The sequence below is a fragment of the Misgurnus anguillicaudatus genome, chromosome 7, assembly GCF_027580225.2.
Source record: "Misgurnus anguillicaudatus chromosome 7, ASM2758022v2, whole genome shotgun sequence".
In the NCBI taxonomy this organism is placed as follows: domain Eukaryota; kingdom Metazoa; phylum Chordata; class Actinopteri; order Cypriniformes; family Cobitidae; genus Misgurnus; species Misgurnus anguillicaudatus.
In genome coordinates, this window is record NC_073343.2 from 20,044,445 (window position 1) to 20,062,417 (window position 17,973).

The following is a 17,973-nucleotide window of genomic DNA, read 5'->3' on the forward strand; positions in this document are numbered from 1 at the left end:
CCAATAATGAGCTACTACCAACATTCTATTACAAATGCAGTGACATTTCCACTTGTACTAATTGCTTTATTCAACCAGTCTGATAATCAGGCATTGCTATAAACATCATACCATGATGCACCATTTATATGTAAAGCAGATGGAAAGTGACTAGAAGACCTGTGCCATACTATTGTGTCTGATCTTTAATCGTCAGATGGACACTGGCCATTGATGAAGGCCACAAATGTCAGGCATTTATCACTGTCGATTTACAAATCGATTACTGTCGGTTTACAATCTTATTTTAACTTTTTTAAGATCAAGAAAGATATAACAAGTTTGTTGCATAACAATGCTGATTATTTCATTTCAAAAATTGCCAACACATGTTGTGTGAAACTGATGTACTGGTTTGTGTCCATCAGACTGGTTAACTGCAGACAACTGACTTCTCAAACTGGGTCCTAACTTGGGTAAACCAAGTTTTTTATATTTTTATTTTCTGTGAATGTTGAAAGTGAAAATGTAGTGTGACGGTTTCCATGAATTTCTATGAGTTTGGAAGAGGTTTCATCACTGTTTCTCAATCACACTTGTTTTAGACACAGTAGGTATGAAATTTTCGTCTATCCGACTAATTCATTTAAACTGCAGATTATGAGTATTTTATATATAAACTAAACATTGCAATCCAATTCAAAATTTTCCCTTACATGTACATGCTGTATATTTCAAACAAAACATTTGCGCAATGGCACAGGCAGGGTTGCCAGATCACTGTAGCAAAAATAAGCCAATGGCCATTCACTATAGCTGGAAACCCATGGACTTAGCAACATTGCACAGCGTCTGTTGTTCACACTTCATCTCTGTATGAATGGGGGATGACTGGTAAGTTGTTTGTAAGGAGTTTTCAGATGAATGATGCAACTCTTTTTTTTTTGCATTATGTAATATTATGAAAGAACACATGAGCCCTGCAGGATGTACACTGCCAGCTCCATTCTTGTAATGCGAGTTACTATGTATTTAATATTTAAAGTGACACTCCACTTCTCTGAAAATAGGCTCATTTTCCAGCTCCCCTAGAGTTAAACATTTGATTTTTACCATTTTGGAATCCATTCAGCCGATCTCCGGGTCTGGTGGCACTTTTAGCATAGCTTAGCATAATCTATTGAATCTGATTAGACCATTAAGCTCCAAAGTAAGCAAAGAGTTTTGATATTTTTCCTGATATTACAATATTATGATATTGCGCAGCGGCTGAAAGTAGTCCCCTTGGTAACTTCCAATAGCAGGGGACTATTTTCTGGCACTACGTAATATCATTGTGCCTCCTACAGCCATGGTATGGCAGCAAAGCCCTTGATTATTACGCCAGAATGAGAGCATAGTTCCTAGCCATATCGGCCTAGAAAATCGCAAATTTTTATTTTCTGTCGGCCTTAGTACACGATGTAATTACAGAAGAGTCAAGTTTTGAATAGGAAAAATATTGAAACACTTTTTGGTTATTTTCTAACACGATGCTAATGGTCTAATCAAATTCAATGGATTATGCTAAGCTATGCTAAAAGTGGTACCGCCAGACCTGGAGATCGGCTGAATGGATTTTAAAACGGTAAAAATGAAATGTTTAACTCTAGGGGAGCTAGAGTTAAAATTAGCATATTTTCAAAAAAAGTGGAGTGTCCCTTTAAGGCGTCAATGTAAGGTGTTTAAAAATAAACATGCACCATTGCACTGCACAGTTTTTTATTTGATTGCGAAAATACTTGATTTGAAACGTTTAGGGGATTTACAGTACATACTGTAGTCTTTCAGTCCGAAAAATGCCCTAAATCTGACTGCAAGCCAACTATTTGATACAGTAGCATGTTAACGTCCTTAGTGCAAACCTCCAAAACCAAATTAGTGTACTGTACCCTGCTTATCTATTATGAATATACTGTTTCACTAACAGGTGGGACACCTTTGTCAACCAGCTTTGTTTTGTTTGTGAACAGCATGTTAACGTTACTATCTAGGCCACTTCACTATATTATAACCTAGCCTAAACTGGATCAGACATACCAGACACTACCAACTTTATTAGGCACCCCATGTTAGAAGTGGTTTGGGCCCCATTTTACATTGAGAGCGGCCTTAATTCTTTGTGGTATAGATTCTGGAAGGTGCTGGAAACAATCCTCTTGGCTTTTATTGACATGTTAGCATAACATGAGGATCTGTTGGCTGCACACTCCTTTTGTGAATCTCCTATTCTATCACATCCCAAAGAGCCTTTATTGGATTGAGATCTGGTGACTTTGGAGGTCAGTTGAATACACTGAAGTCCTTGTCTGTTTAAGCAACCGTATGAGATGATGTAAGCTTTGTGACAGGGTGCGTTATCCTGAAAATAGTCATTAGAAGATGGGAACACTTTGGTGACGATGGGAATGATACTGTCATCAACAATACTCAGACATGCTGTTGTGTTTAAATGATGCTTAAATAATTTGGTACTAAAAGGCTGATTTGAACTGCAGCAGATTCTTTGGACGATGTCCACACGGCGAAATGTGTTGCTGTCACATGATTAAATATGCATTTATGGGCAATTGACCTTGTGTACCTAATAAAATGGCCAGTGAGTGCTATGTTTGTAAGAGCACAACTCCATCCTACTGTGATTAATGCTTTAGTGCATAGTATGGTAAACTTCTTTATGTTTCTACTACTTTCTACTGTATAACATAAAGAAATTACTATAATACTATACATTTAAAAACACCATAAAGGAAGTTCAATAAGGCTAATACAAACATGATTTATAAAATATAAATTTATACCTTACAGAAAGATATTAAAAGTCATGAAAAGTCACAAAGCAATTTAACTGAATTGTTCTTAAAATAGGCTTCATTTTATTTAAGCAAAATATAATTTAGGCTAAAATATTATATATATTATATATTCTTGGCATGATTTGTGAGACTGACCCTGCTATACCTGTTAAAGTTACCAAACCCTTTATACGTTTTAATTTTTTAAGTGTAAGATAAGAGGTGTCTTATTTTGAAAGTTAAGTACAGTATACCTGCTATCTGCTTGAGCATCATCAAGGCATCTTGGCAACAGCGTGGAGAATTATATCCGCCCCATCCCTTGATTTGCAACGCACATCTCTTATTCAACATCTTATCCAAACATTAAACTATTTTCTGTTAGCGTGAGAGTACTGAGAAATAGTAGCAGTAGCAGCAAAACAACCAAAACTTTAATAAGATAATATTATGATTTTACAATAAATTAACAACGTGTACACTCCCATGGTACATAAAGCAGCGCGGCTCGTGGAGGTGTTATGCACGAGGCAGTAAACAAACAAGCCAAAGCAAATCTTTCTAACGCAGTTCAAACAAATAGCATTTTCAGACACCTCCAGATCTTAAATTATTAACTTATCACTCCTTTCCTCTAGATATAGCACCAAAGCATAGTTCGCTGCAGAGATTTATATACACTATTTACAAATGTTAAATCCATACGCCCACTTAAAAAAAACGATTAGTTAAGAATCATTGAATCGTACCTTGTTATGTAATTAAAAGTTAATTAGACCCGATGTGAATACAACAATAGTATGGCTTACCTTTACAACACCTCCGGTTAGATGCTACGTCTGTATGTCTGCATCAGCACCAGAAACACACGGGGAGCGCCCATGTGCTTAGGGACTATGTATAATGTGACAAACCATCAACAGAGACGAAAACTAAGGGGTTGGGGATATCAAAAAGTTGCCTACATTATGTGTTTATACCTATACGTATCACATATGTACACTTGTTAGCATAAAGACCTGTATCTTAAGATATCTTTGTTTTGAAACATGATTTATAAATGCACGTATGCTGACGCAATCTATCTGATGAAAAAAGCATTGTTTTGCCGTGCCATCTACTGGTAGACAAGTGTAAGTGCTTGCATTCCCTCCATATTAATAAGACAACATGTGTAATTCAAATGCACACAAATTAAATATTTATAATAATACTTATATAAGTATGATTGTAAATAATAATAATTACAATATCAAGTAAATAATAAACAACTGCATGGTAAATAAATATAGGTATCACGTTTTGTCTCTTTGATGTTTTTTTATTTCTAGGGGCTGTTATACTATATCCACACCAACAGGTGGTGCTAAACAATTCTAAGACATCTCCGCTAGTGCGCAGGATAATCAGTATTATAAATATTTGCCTTTTCTGGATGAATTTTATGTGGTCTACATAGATCAAATTGATAGTAAGGTATGTGCTGATACAGCAGCTCGTCTGATCTAACCGGCGTCAGGTAATATCCAATAACATCCTATTTTTTAGCATCAAGCTTAAGGCAAATGTAATGTATAGGCTGTATAATTTCTAAATGTGTTCACGTTCATCAAGAACATCACCCTGTCAATAAATTATTATTTAATAGTAATTAAAAGGACTTTTAATATGTCAACGCGTGATCATGTCTTTAAACGTATGGCATGCAATGTGAGAGAAGCTAATAAGCCAGTATAACATTTTGTTTTGTGTTGAAGTGAACGTAAATCATTATTTGTTTATTTTCCTGAAAATGTGTTGGCTAAAATTTAAAGTTGGTGTATTTATGTAATATATTTATTAGTTTGATGTTAAATGCATTACTAATCCCAATACACGTGCATCTGTAGCATGCTCAAAATCGGTCTGAACTGCATGTCAGTTTAAGTTTACCAGTCATCTTTCTTTGGGCGGGACTAATGCAAAACTTGTGCCATACTTGCCACATATCAGTTCTCCTATAGCATGATTATCAAAAATCCTATAAATCCAATTCGGCCCATAACACTTTTATGTCATCTTTTTCTTTTATCAATGTTACACAGGCATGCTGTTCAGGATGGTTAAACTCCGACTACTCAACATGATCGCACCTGCATACTTCTTCGCTGCCACTGTGGTCACGTTTGTCCTCCACTTCTTCCTTTTCATGCCCACTATTTTCCGGACCCCAGATGTGATGTTTAATCCCACCATGCTGGTCCACGCTGTGGTCCTTCTGTACCTCATGGCAAATGCTCTGGGTAACTACACAATGACTATATGGTTCCCATCTGAGAGTGCCAATGAGACAGTTGTCCCGGTGTGTTCACCTGACTGCCCAGACAGAATTGATGCACACTACCTTCTGAATGGACGCCACTTTTGTAAAGTGTGTAAGAAGGTCATTCTGAAACGGGACCACCATTGCTTTTTCACAGGAAATTGCATTGGAAATAGGAACATGCGCTACTTTATTATGTTCAGCATCTACACGTCCAGTTGCTGCTTGTACTCTTTGGTAATTGGGGTGGCCTATCTAACAGTGGAGTACTCCATTTCCTTTGAGAATCCACTGACGTTCCTCACACTTCTGCCGCTCTCCACAGGTTACTTCTTTCTTGGTAAGTTTGCTTTTGCTTTGCTTCTAGTGTTCTGGTTTATTTCCCTACTTAAACCTTTTTTCCCTTTCTCCAGGTCTGATATCTGGTCTCCAGTTGTTTCTGGTTTTAATGCTGTACATTTGGCTGGGTATTGGGCTAGTGAGTGCGGGCTTCTGCTGTCAACAGCTTCTGCTAGTAGCCCGAGGGCAGACCTGGTGTCAGCTCCAAAAAGGGCAATTGGAAGAGAGTCACGGCAGCTGGATGGCCAACCTAAGTGACGTTTTCGGTTCCCGCTGGGCTCTGGGCCTTTTTCTACCTGTACGGACTGTTGAGACCATACCTGGCAATTGGCAGGTTTACCATGACCATAAACATGAATGAAGACCAAAGGATTCACTTTTGGATCAACACTGTAAATTCTAATATCTGTTCTGACTTAAGATAAAGTTAGTACATTTTATTCTTTATCATTTATTAGTAGTTTTTGTTATGTTATACTTAATCTGTTTGGTGAATAAAACAATGTAATTGATTTGAGTAACACTAACTTAAAAGATAAAAAATGTCACAACCACATTATTACAAGTTTGACTGTATTTCATATGTCTGCAAAAGTTCATATCAATAAGAATTACCAGAAATTTAGCCTAAATATTTTTATTTTGCAGTCACCTTTATGGTGATCAATGTTTCCTTCAGTTGGGTTCTTGACCCTTAAAGGGACTGTAAGTAGGATTTTAAGTGTTTTATTAGTCAAAATCAATTTGTTTATACATAATATATGTCCTCATTGGTGTCAAATGACCTCTGCCAATGATCTTCTCCTTTTTCTTCTCTTTACTTACATTGAACGGGTAAATCCAAGAGAGCACTATTCGTTTGAATGCAAAATACATATTCACCACTAGATCGGGGTAAATCCTACTTACTGTCCCTTAAACTTTCATAAAATTTAATTTTTTATGACATTTAGATAATTGAAATAAAACGACATGTATTAAGTAACAAGTACAGTGTTTTTAATGAGATAAAACAAAAAGTATAAATATTAATTTGTAGTACAGTACTACAAATAATATGTAATATGTACTAAATATAAATATCACAATGTTTAAACATCACAAGATTTCTTGTTGAGGTGAAATGCATTATATATTTTATCATTATTGTTTAATAAAACCATCTATTTACTTGGTTTTAATTCTTTATTTGTAACTTATTATTATTATATGTTACACAGCAGGGGTCTCCAACCTCACAACGGATAAAACAATCTGGCGGGCTACTTTTTGAATTAGTATACTCAAAACGTTTTTGTTTTGTTTATTTTATTTTATTTTACTTGTTGATATGTTTTATCATTGTTTAAAATGTTAACATACATCAAAGAAGCCAAGCTAATATAAAATATATGTAATAAATAATTATCAAAATTAAGGCTATTCATAGAATGTGCTTTGGCGGTCAACTTACAGACTCAGTGCGGGCAACCTGGTGCCCGTGGGCACCAGGTTGGAGACCACTGCTTTAAAGGCTATTGCTCACTTAGGTCTATTTTATTACCAAAAAATATCAGATGATCATCATCAATTACCAAAACAATCGTAAGTAAGAGCCCTAAGTTAAACACAAATTCCTTAAAAAGTGTAATAATCGTCTCATCTTGTTCTTGTAAACCCAATCTTGTGTCTCGTCTCGTGGGGTAAGTGTCTTCTTGTCACACCCCTACTAATATATTTTAATAATAATAATTTACTAACAATAAGAGCTCAGATGCAAAAGCCGCTAAACGCCACAGCCGACATAAATAAGATAATGGTAAAGATAGTTTACCCCAAAATGAAAATTCTGCCATCATTTTCTCACTATCATGTTGTTACAAACCTGTATAAATGTATTTTTTCTAATTAACATGAAGGAAGATATTTTGAGGAATGTTTTATGAGCCCCATTCACTTGCATAGTATGAAAAAAGTTATGGAAGTGAATGGGGTTACAAACATTTCTCAAAATATCTTCGTGTTCATCAGAACAAAGAAATTTATACAGGTTTGTAACAACATGAGGGTAAGTAAATGATGAGAGAATTTTCATTTTGGGGTGTACTACACCTTTAACCGAATGCTCTCGGCCTGTATTATACCTCAAATACTTTCACTTCAAATCTCAGGCCATTCAGAAAGACTGTTTGGTTTGCAGAATACATAAGAGTCTGATAAAAAAATGCTAATTTTCAAGAAAACATGCCAGATGCACCTAGAGGGTTTGCATCTGAGCTTAATTTGTAAGTTAACAACATATATTCCTATCTTATTTCAAGGTAAATGGTCTACATGTTTTTTTTAGTAAGGTTAACATTTGGATTTTTTTAACAGTAAATGAGTTCATTATTATTTAATCTGTATGAATCAGCTATTAAGTGTGATACTGGGGTTTCAATTCAGACAGTGGGCTTGTGTAAGACCATGCAACTGATCCATTTTTTACATTGCTGTCATCATGACACAAAGATGGTTATATCATAAAAAATGTTGGGGGACCCATATAGATGTCCATCAGCACTGTTCATTTTATCCCTAGTTTTGGCCAGCAGTGATTATCAGGGAAGGTGGCCATAAAAGGGTGGATAAGTTCAAACTGTTATAAAACAAGCACGCTAAGTTACACAAGTGGCCTGCTAGTGACCAGGTTTATCATAGAAGGCCATCTCAATGTTTCCCTAATAATGAACATTAGTGTGTTTGCTAATAAGTTGAAGACACTTTTTATGCATTTTTATTATCACATAAGAAATAACCAGAGATGTATTATATTGATACTGTAATCTGGCAACACACATCTGAAAAAGGAGTACCATACAAGGGTAATTTTTTAAATGAAAATACATTATATATCATATTTCCTAAATCATCCTAAGTAACACTGGAGGGTCACACTATTCCATAATAGAAAACCTGTTATAAAACAACAATCCATGATTAAGTTTCATGTCAGTGTTTTAATTATTGTAAGTGCTCGCTTACAGGTGCTCCACTTTCAGCTGTGCTGTTTTGAAACCGGGTACTTAACATCCTTTGACTGCTGTTGATTTGAAAATGACGCACTTTGCATACAGTACACTGACTGAACATTTTATTAGAAACACCTTACTAGTTGGACTCTGTTTGATCTACATAAATACATTAAAGGTCCCATATGACCTTTAATTTGCAAATTTACAGATCTTCTATATGCACAAACATCTTTAAACACTCTAAAGGCAAAAAAAACCTGAAATCGGATCATATGACTCCTTTAATTCTTTATGGCATAGGTACTGGAAACATTCATATTTAGTCATGTATATAACATAGCTACAGATTTGTCAGCTGCACGTTCATGATGCAAACATCCTGTTCAACAACGTGCCAGACTTGCTCTATTGGATTGACATCTGTTGACTGTGGAGGCTGTTGGGTACAGTGAACTGATTATCATGTTCAAGAAACCGGTTTTAGATGATCTGAGGTTTGTGACATGGCTCCTTGTCCCGTTGGATTTGGCCTTTTAAAGAAAAAAGTAATGGTCAGCAACTCTGGTAGGCTGAGGCATTTAAAGATGCTCAGCTTGTAGGGGCACAAAGTGTGCCAGGAAAATATCCCCTAAATATCTCCTATTTCATCATCACCAGCAGCCTGAGCTGTTGATTCATGGCAGAATGAATCACAAGTCGATCTATTCACAAGCTGGGGAAGAACATTTGGCATCTCCAAGTCACAGAAACCTCCATGTCATTGGATTGTGGAGGAAACCGGGGTACCCAGAATAAACCCAACCCGACATATGGGGAACTCCATAGAAAGGCCTCCTGACCCAACCTAGGCCCAAACCAGGGACCTTCTTGATGTGAGGCAACAGTGCCCACTGTGCCACTTTGCCACCATTGACAATAGAATGTATGCACGTGACGTCACCTTCGGCGAAAGTGACTGTGGTTACGCCCACTGAGTGGCAAAAGACAGAGCGGCAGAATTTAGGTACAATGTGAAATCAGCGAAAACACATGGAAAACGCATCTAAATGGAAAAAAGCTATTGTGCGATAGACTGTACTAACAGATTAACAAGAACTCAGAGCTATCGCTTCATAGACTGCCAAAAAACACAGAAAGGAGAAGTACTGTAAATTGATCGTCCATGCCAACATCCACTGACCACAGGTGGGTTGACTATCAACTATCAAGACTTTCAAGTCCAACTAAATGTATTTTTTGCTGATAATTGTCAGTTATACTGACATTTTCGTGGCTGCCGCTAGAACAGCCAGCCATTTTTGCTAAATTTTTGCCACTCAACAGAGCACGCTCCGGCGTGGTTACGTGGAAAGTGACGTCAATACATACCCTCTATTCTGTCCCCTAAAGGTAATTATGTAGGACAGTCCCAGCTGTTTTTTGTCTAACTTTAATTAAATCACATGTCTTTTCCATTCTGATGTTTAGTTTGAACCTCAGCAGATCCTCTTGACCATACATTAAGTTGTTGCAAGGTTATTTGCTGATTTGATACTTGCATTAACAGCAATTGAACAGGTACCTGCAGTAATAAAGTGGCCAATGATTGAACATCTTGACTAGATCAATACATAGTTTACTTTAATAGCAATTTTATTGATATTAAAACAGTTATTCTTGAACAAAATGCACAATCGTAAAATGCATAGGCACTTGTAAGAATAGTGCTAAATTAGGGATAAAATGAGATAAATAATAACAATAAAATTGAATACTCTTTCAAAACAGCAATTAATTCTATAAATACACTTTCAGAAAGTTATTTAAAGCATCTAGCAATGGGAATTTTAAATCTTCTTTGTAACTCAAGTTTTGATTTCCATTCCCCAAAACAATCGCTTACTGATTTGAAGAGTTTCGTTGCAAAACGAGATAAATCCATTTTTTTACATTTTTGTCAAAACATGTTTAATATTATGTTATCATGTTATTATTTTGTTTTATGGTGGTACTTAGCTGTATTTTTTAAGTTATGAAGGTTTAAATCAAAACAAACCAACTGCAGTTGAATTGAAATTAATTGGAATGCAAAACCAAAAAATGCGATTTCTGAACAATTAAAAAAAACGGTGGTTATCTCGTTTTGCAACGAAATTCTTCATTTGTTTATTTATGCAAACTCTCAGAAAAAGAAGTATAAAAGTTGTGCCAATAAGTACCATGAGTGTACTTTTTTAAAAGGTACCCCCCCCCAGTGACAACTTCTGTACCTTCTTGTACCTTTTTATGACAACAAACAGTATGTACATAGGGTGAAATAATCATTTTCACAATGTAAATCTGAGTTATTTACATTAGGATTTTGTTAGGTTATTTGAAATGTTCATATTTTATGTAGTAAAATAAAATGATATATTAGGTATGCCTTTAAAATTAAAACCTATATGAAGATAGATGAAGATGGAAGTGTTGGGATTGACATTAGTTTTTCATTAGTAAATAAGACTTAATGCTAAAAAAAACTAATGTGAGAAAAAAACTACTAACCAGGGCTTGGTGTAAGAAAACAAATGCCTTTATTTTTGAAGGCACATAAAAAGTCAAATGAATACCAAAAGAATACAAAACAGCACGTCACTAATGATAAACAAGGCTATTGCATATTTTTGCTGTAGAAATTCCATTAATTATCCTTATGATCTAATAAATACAATGCATTTATTTTTGTTGCAAGCAAATAAAAACACATTTCAGATTACAGTACACCTGTAGTGTAAGAAACATGACTTATTATACAGCAGTGCACATGGTCATAGTGCAACGGTTCTCAATTCTGGTCCTAGGCACTGCCCATTTTGTGTGTTTCCCTTTTGACATGCACAACTCAGTTCAAAGATTCTCTGCTAATGAAATAATTATTTGAAACAGTCTTGTTATGCAAGACATATAAAATGTGACAGGGTGAAAGTGGTCCTGGGAGCTGGAATTGAGAACCTCTGCAAGAATACGGATGTGCATTGACAAGCCTAATGGTATCTCTGTCGCATGCAGATTGCTGTAAAAAAAGCATTGCAGATACAACCCAAACTAATGGTGAGTCACAATCTGTTAAAAAAAATATTAAACTAACAGCATGATACAAGGCAAGACAAACAATAACCACAAAAGTGCTACTGTACCTCAAATATGCCCTGACTTACATAAAACATCATGAGAATACAATTAACAAAGTCCACTGCCTATAGATAGTAAAAGTATACATTTACTGCTAGAGACCAGATATAGTCTTTATTAGTACTTTATTAGTAAAAATATTGATTAAGGATGTAGAATAAGGCATGTGTTTTTTAAATAAAAAACAGCCAACATCCTAGTAATATTAATGTCAAACTGCTTTATAGTGCGAATTGGAAATTAAACTAGTCTGTTACCATTATTCTAACCCTCCAAAGTATTTACAGGGTTCCCACACCTTTGTTAACTTAAAATTCAAGAACCTTTCAAGAACTTTCCAGGTCCAATAACATCAAATTCAAGGACTAAATGTGGGGAGACATTTCAAGTGAGAGCAAGGTTACATCTTGTTACCTTTTAAGATAGAATGTTACAGTTCCCTTTCAAGGAAACTCGCGCTGCGTCACTGCGGTGACACTTTGGGGACGCCTCCAGGGGTAAGTGAGTCTGAATGTGTATATCAAATTCAACCAATGGTGAGGCTTAACGACAAAGACAGGGTGACACGGGAGCCAGGAAGTATATCGCTATCTGAAATATTGTCAAAGACGGCGTTACAGGGATGCAGGAAGTATGGCAAGGGAGACGCAGCGTCTCGTTCCCTTCTCAGGGAACAACAGTTACATACGTAACACAAGATGTTTTCATGTGTCAAACACAACTATGCAAAAAAGCATTTTGGTATGAATCAACATTCGCATACAGAAGATATAAGCATTTAAAGGGAACAGTTTTGCACGTGTGCTTAAAAGGCTAGAAATTTTATGATATTATCCTATACTACACAGAGAATAATATGGATTTTTTTTCCAGAAAACTTCTTCCATAAAATAGATTCAAGACATTCAATGACCTGTATCTATGTATGTATGTATATTTAAACTTCCCAGGGCCTTGAATTATTTCCCCCAGATTCACAAACTTTTAAGGATTTCAAGGACCCGTGGGAACCCTGTATTTAAAGTGAGAAGGATCCCTAAAAAACATGCATTTTAAAGGGGGGGTACATGATCTCTGAAAGCCAAGTTGACATTTGAAATCACCTAAACAAACCCCAATAGAATCTGGACCTTCTTTTTTATAGACCCGCCCCACACATACACAACCCAGGCAATGATGTCGGTTTGCAGACACGCCCCTTACTGCTGATTGGCAACAAGTGTGTTTTTGTACTCGGCCTGACTCCCTTTCCCAAGTGTTTTTCAAAAATCATGCACCCCGCTTTCAACGTAAGTCTTTAAATCTATGATCAATGTTAAATCCACTATTGTATTATATATATAAAATTTTCTATACACAGTATTTAGTTCAATTACGTCAGAAGTATAAATTACAATGACTAATTACTTAGTAACTAGTTACACCCAACACTGAAAATAATAACCCTACAATTACATGTAATGTATTTTTTTACAAATGGGCCCAGGAAAATACAACATTTGAAATATTCTGGTCTACACAACTGTGTACACTACATCATGCAACCAGACACTTTAATATCAGACTCTACATCCCTTACAAAGTCCAGTGCAGTTTCCTCACGGCCTCCAAGATTTTGGAAGGTAAGCTGCAATTTGGTCCAGACCTTTGGGTCTCCAGTACCCATGGCCTCCAAGAATAGGTCAGTCTGAGCCTGAAGACTCCGAAGCTGGGCCTGGGATCGTTTGTTTTGTCGCATAAGCTCCTTGGTACGCAATGTAATGCCCAGCAAACCTGACCTATTCAGAATATTGTATGTGTTGCAGAAGCGTTTGCGTTTGCTGGTACTTGGAGAGAGCGCCTCTGAGATATTTTCCTCATCATCAGTCTGGTTAAAAGTTGCTTTGGAACACTTTTGAGGGTATGAACTGAGGACTGAGTCAGAGCAAAGGAACAAGGGTGTAGATGTGGTATGGGGCTCCTCAGAGTCAGAAAAACCGGACCTGGAGTCTTCCACATCAACGTCTGTGGCAGAGTGACTGAATTCTCCCCAGGAAACATCACTGTGGTGTTCGTCATAATTCTTAAATGTCTCATCCTGCTTCAACCTGTGAAAAAGTCTGTCGTCATGACGATGACGCTGATGCCTTTCACTATGGTTTGACTTTTTACTGGCGGCATTGGGACCAAGGTAAGCATTAGTCCCATTTGAATGGTATGGGGCAATTTTTGGTAAGGTGTTTTGCATGGGAGCACACGTCCAGGAATTTTTCTGATTGTCCGAGTTTTGGGAGGTGACCGGCTGGAGGAAAAGTAGCTGGGACTGAGGAACCACATCCAATGAAGGCTTTAAGCTCCATGGTTTTAATGCGGGGGCCGCCGAATTAGGCTGAAAATAAGAGAATACTCAATGACCATTTTTTAAAAACAGACAGCTTTCTTTCACAATAATGACTAGCTACATAACAGCTGATACAAAAAAACACCATAGACCAGTGTTTCCCAATCCTGGTCCTCAAGGCCCCCCTCTCAGACATTTTTAGATGTCTCCTTATTTAACACATCTGTTTCAACTAATCAGCCTCCTTCCAAAATGGTAAACATGTCTCCCTAACAAGCTGATGACTTAAATCAGGTGTGTTAAATAAGGAGACATCTAAAACTTTCTGGAAGGGGGGCCTCGAGGACCAGGATTGGGAAACACTGCCATAGACTGCCACTAATCAATCAATTATGTCCATTGAAAAAGCAAAGTTCACAGTTGTTACACTATAAATGTAGTGAAAATAATCAGATCTACATCTACACTGTTCATGTCCATTCCTAAAATAATACAAATCTACGATAGTGGTTTAACCCTCTGGGGTCCGACCATTTTGGGACACTGGCAGAGGTTCTGACATGCTCTTACATTTGGCCTTTTTTCAGTTTCTTTAAAACATATTAACGGCTAATATCACATAACACTGTATTCAGCACAAACTGTGCTACAATAATATGCATGTAAAATACATATTATTTATCTCTAATGTGGACGTGACTGCATTAGAGATAATGAGCTCAGCCAGGAAAACTGTACTCTCTTTACTTTAATACAGATTATATAAACAGGCAATATTTCAGGCTTTCTTTGGATATGTGTATCATGTTTGTGTGACGAGTACTCGAGGAGTTTCAATTGATTTTTGTAACGTGCTTTGAGAGACAGCTGGCGGAGACAGAAATGTCTGAATGCGCACCCTGTTTATTTTCTTTATTTGACAAAAACACAAAGATTTGTTGTTATTGTGAATGTACACAAATTAAAGAAGACCCTTCACAGTTTCAAATGATGTCAGACACGTAAGTGTATGATTATTAATGATGGAGCATTTTAAGTTGATTCTGCTATGATAAGGAGAAAACACGTCAAAACGAGGCGCCGCGTTTTTGGACCCCAGGAAGTTAACATCCTAAGACCTGGATGGACATTACATTTTTTGGTGTTTTCACCATGATACTTAATTCGGTGTAACTGGAACCTGTTGTACACAAATGTGAACAATTACACTGCTTCATGTTTAAAGAAAAATATTTGGTTATTATATTCTTCCTAACTCCAAATAGCTGGAAGATATCTGACAAAAAAAGACAAACCAAAGCTCGGGTCTTAGGAGGTTAATTAAACTCTGCAGAAATGTAATTAAACAAACAATTTGTCAATGAAAAATGTCTCCTTTTTAGGATACACAAAGTACCGTTGTTTAAAAAAGAAAGCATAATGACAAATATAACATCTTTAAGATGATCTTATAACTTCATAGCCGTTTATTGAACAATATATTTTAATTGACTCTAAACAGCAACAAATCACGGCCAGTTGCATAAACAGCATAGGCCTGACTTACAAAGTCAATCATCCAATTTTTTCTTTAAGACTGGTCATAACTTTTTAAAGTCAGCTATAAAAAAGGTAGGTCTAATTTGAAGGCGAAAAGTAAGACTGTTTAGTCCTCCTAACTAATAGCTAGTTTTTCAGATTAGTTCTTAGGTGGTCTTTACTTTACAAGAGGCTATGTTTATGCAATTGGCTCAAGAATGACATCAATCAGATGGCTTTAAAATAAAACTACAGCCTTCATTTTAATCTATTTAATCAATCATCCTGACCCTACTTACTTATTAATTTTAAATAATTTTAAGCTTGAAGCGTGCATTACCTGCTTTAGTACAAGGTTGTTCATTATGATCATGGGAGAGACGCTTGAATGCGAACCAGGAATGAAAGGGATCTGTGAAGCTGTCTGCATGCTCTGTGGTGCAGCAGTGGTTGGACCCACATCTTCATAATCTGTCTGGTCCAAAGCGCTAAAATATCCTGAGCTGGCATCTATGGAAATGTAAAGAAATTTAGCAAGAACCAGCAGTTTTGTGCAGTTATGCACCTATAAGAGATGACTATATTCTATCTATTATAAATAAACTTATATATTTGTGTAATTTCTTTTCTTTTAAACGCCATACCAGCTACTAAGTCTATATTCATGGCGAGATAAAGTGTAATTAAAGGACAAGTTCGGTATTTTACACTTAAAGCCCCGTTTTCAGATTGTTTATGATGAAATAAAACGGGTTTGACTGAGATTTTGACATATGATGCTGGCCCGAGAATTTTCGGGTGTTTGTTGTATCACCTCTCACCTCTATAATGGGTGTATAGGTGCACTGGAACAATCCTTCCTTAAATGCATTAAACTTTCGTTTACAAAGACGTGAAACTCACAGAGTGGTCAGGGGTGTTCACTGATATGCTCACACAAAAATCGCTGCAAAAGATGCATTCCAACAGGTTTTATCGTAGTTTTTGCCAACTCCATTGACTTGTATTAGATGTGTTGTGATGTACGGTATTACTCCGCGCCGGGAACGTTGATTGTATTCTTGCAATCGGCAATGGTGGATTATCGCCACCAACTGGGCTGGAGTGTCTATTATTCAAGCTCTCAACAGAAGAATATACGAGTGTGAGGCGTTTGGAAAAATAGGCCCACAAGTTTACAACGAATGCTAAAACACCTGTTGGAAAGCATCTTTTGCAGCGATTTTTGTGGGAGCATATCAGTGAACACCCCGACCACTCGGTGAGTTTCACGTCTTTGTAAACGAATGTTTAATGCATTTTAGGAAGAATTGTTCCAGTGCACCTATTCAGCCATTGTAGAGGTGGGAGGTGAAACAACAAACACCCGAAAATTCTCGGGCCAGCATCATATGTCAAAATTTCTGTCAAAACCGTTCTATTTCATCATAAACAATCTGAAAACAGGGCTTTAAGTGTAAAATACCAAACTTGTCCTTTAAATAAAGTAAAACTAGAAATATGTTTAAAATTAATTTCTAAAATACATTTTAAAAATGTTAAAGCAAAACCTTTTATTACAAATAGAGATTTAATATTAGATTTAAGCAGAAGTTTTTCCCAAAGTGACTTACAAAAGAGAGCATTTAACAATTTGTCAAAGAGATATCAATAAAATGTTCCCACAATAAATGCATTGGAAATATAAAAAAAATCACAACTTTCACAAATACCACACTACTTTGTCATGTCTATATGAAACCCATACAGAAAATAAGTAACAAACCTGAATATTTATCGATCTCACTAGATGTTTTGCGTTTGTTTCCCATGTTGGATCTTGAGTGTCAGTCCAGTTTGATTTCAGTGTTTTGTGATGTCCATCACTAACTGGCCTGATGCAGGCAGTGGCTGAGCAGAACAGAGCCACTGGATTAAATGAAGGAAAATCTAAACCCTGTAAAATGATAGTCCAGTGAAACATGAGTACACTACGAATCAAAACAAAATGCAGCTCAAACCTAATACAAACAGCACAACCCATACGTTGTTTTGTGCTAGTAATAACATTTTAATGCGAATTAACAGATTATACTAAAAAGTTTGATAGTAATCAAACCGCCCGAATGTATCCGATGCACATACAGACAACTCAACGTTTTTAGCACAGATTTTTATCTTAAAATAGTAGCAGTTCGTTTTATTTATTTATATAAATAAAATGAATACTTTTGCCATATTCACAGCGTGAATTTCTACGACGAGCTACTACTGCAGCACCTGATACACGATGCCAAACACGAGACTTTCCTCTAAACACACATTACAGCACAAGACAAACGTTTTTATTACTCACCAAAGAACAGTTTCGATCAACCTTCTCCTTTTGTGGAGATCCGCGTGTGAAACGATGCCTAACTGTTGAAACTAACCGTGCATTTCGGTTGCTGTTGACATTGGATTGCCTTGAGTGCAACGTGAGTTTACAAACGTAGGTCCGCCTACACTGCTGGTTTAAAAGGCTGTTACCAGGGCAACGGCATAATCGTGGCCCGT

At 36.4% G+C, this 17,973-nt stretch overlaps 3 protein-coding genes across 6 annotated transcripts in view; 1 reads left to right on the top strand and 2 right to left on the bottom strand.

Moving 5' to 3' along the window:
• The window catches only part of LOC129417627 (calcium permeable stress-gated cation channel 1), a 78,706-nt gene extending 74,892 nt beyond the window's left edge, over nucleotides 1-3,814 (bottom strand). For both annotated transcript variants that reach the window (XM_073869541.1, XM_073869540.1), the window contains exon 1: nucleotides 3,623-3,814. The gene's annotated coding sequence lies outside the window, so the exon portion shown is untranslated. The remainder of the gene's footprint in view (nucleotides 1-3,622) is intronic.
• Nucleotides 3,815-4,180: 366 nt separating this feature from the next.
• On the top strand, nucleotides 4,181-6,630 carry LOC129418331 (palmitoyltransferase ZDHHC22). 3 transcript variants are annotated; one of them, XM_055173275.2, is made up of 3 exons: nucleotides 4,181-4,332; nucleotides 4,898-5,455; nucleotides 5,529-6,630. In XM_055173275.2, the coding sequence occupies exons 2-3, from the start codon at nucleotides 4,900-4,902 to the stop codon at nucleotides 5,813-5,815; spliced, it is 843 nt and encodes a 280-aa protein (XP_055029250.2). In that variant the 5' UTR covers nucleotides 4,181-4,332; nucleotides 4,898-4,899; the 3' UTR covers nucleotides 5,816-6,630. The 3 variants fall into 3 exon arrangements, with proteins under 3 accessions (XP_055029250.2, XP_055029252.2, XP_055029251.2); XM_055173277.2 differs by having other exon boundaries at nucleotides 4,911-5,455; XM_055173276.2 differs by having other exon boundaries at nucleotides 4,183-4,289.
• A 4,349-nt stretch (nucleotides 6,631-10,979) lies between these two features.
• On the bottom strand, nucleotides 10,980-17,953 carry LOC129417764 (CLOCK-interacting pacemaker). The gene is made up of 4 exons (XM_055172590.2): nucleotides 17,774-17,953; nucleotides 17,204-17,374; nucleotides 15,779-15,948; nucleotides 10,980-13,968 (listed from the first exon to the last, which is right to left on the bottom strand). Exons 2-4 carry the CDS (start codon nucleotides 17,247-17,249, stop codon nucleotides 13,132-13,134), a joined length of 1,053 nt encoding a protein of 350 aa, XP_055028565.2. The 5' UTR covers nucleotides 17,250-17,374; nucleotides 17,774-17,953; the 3' UTR covers nucleotides 10,980-13,131.
• Nucleotides 17,954-17,973: the final 20 nt, after the last annotated feature.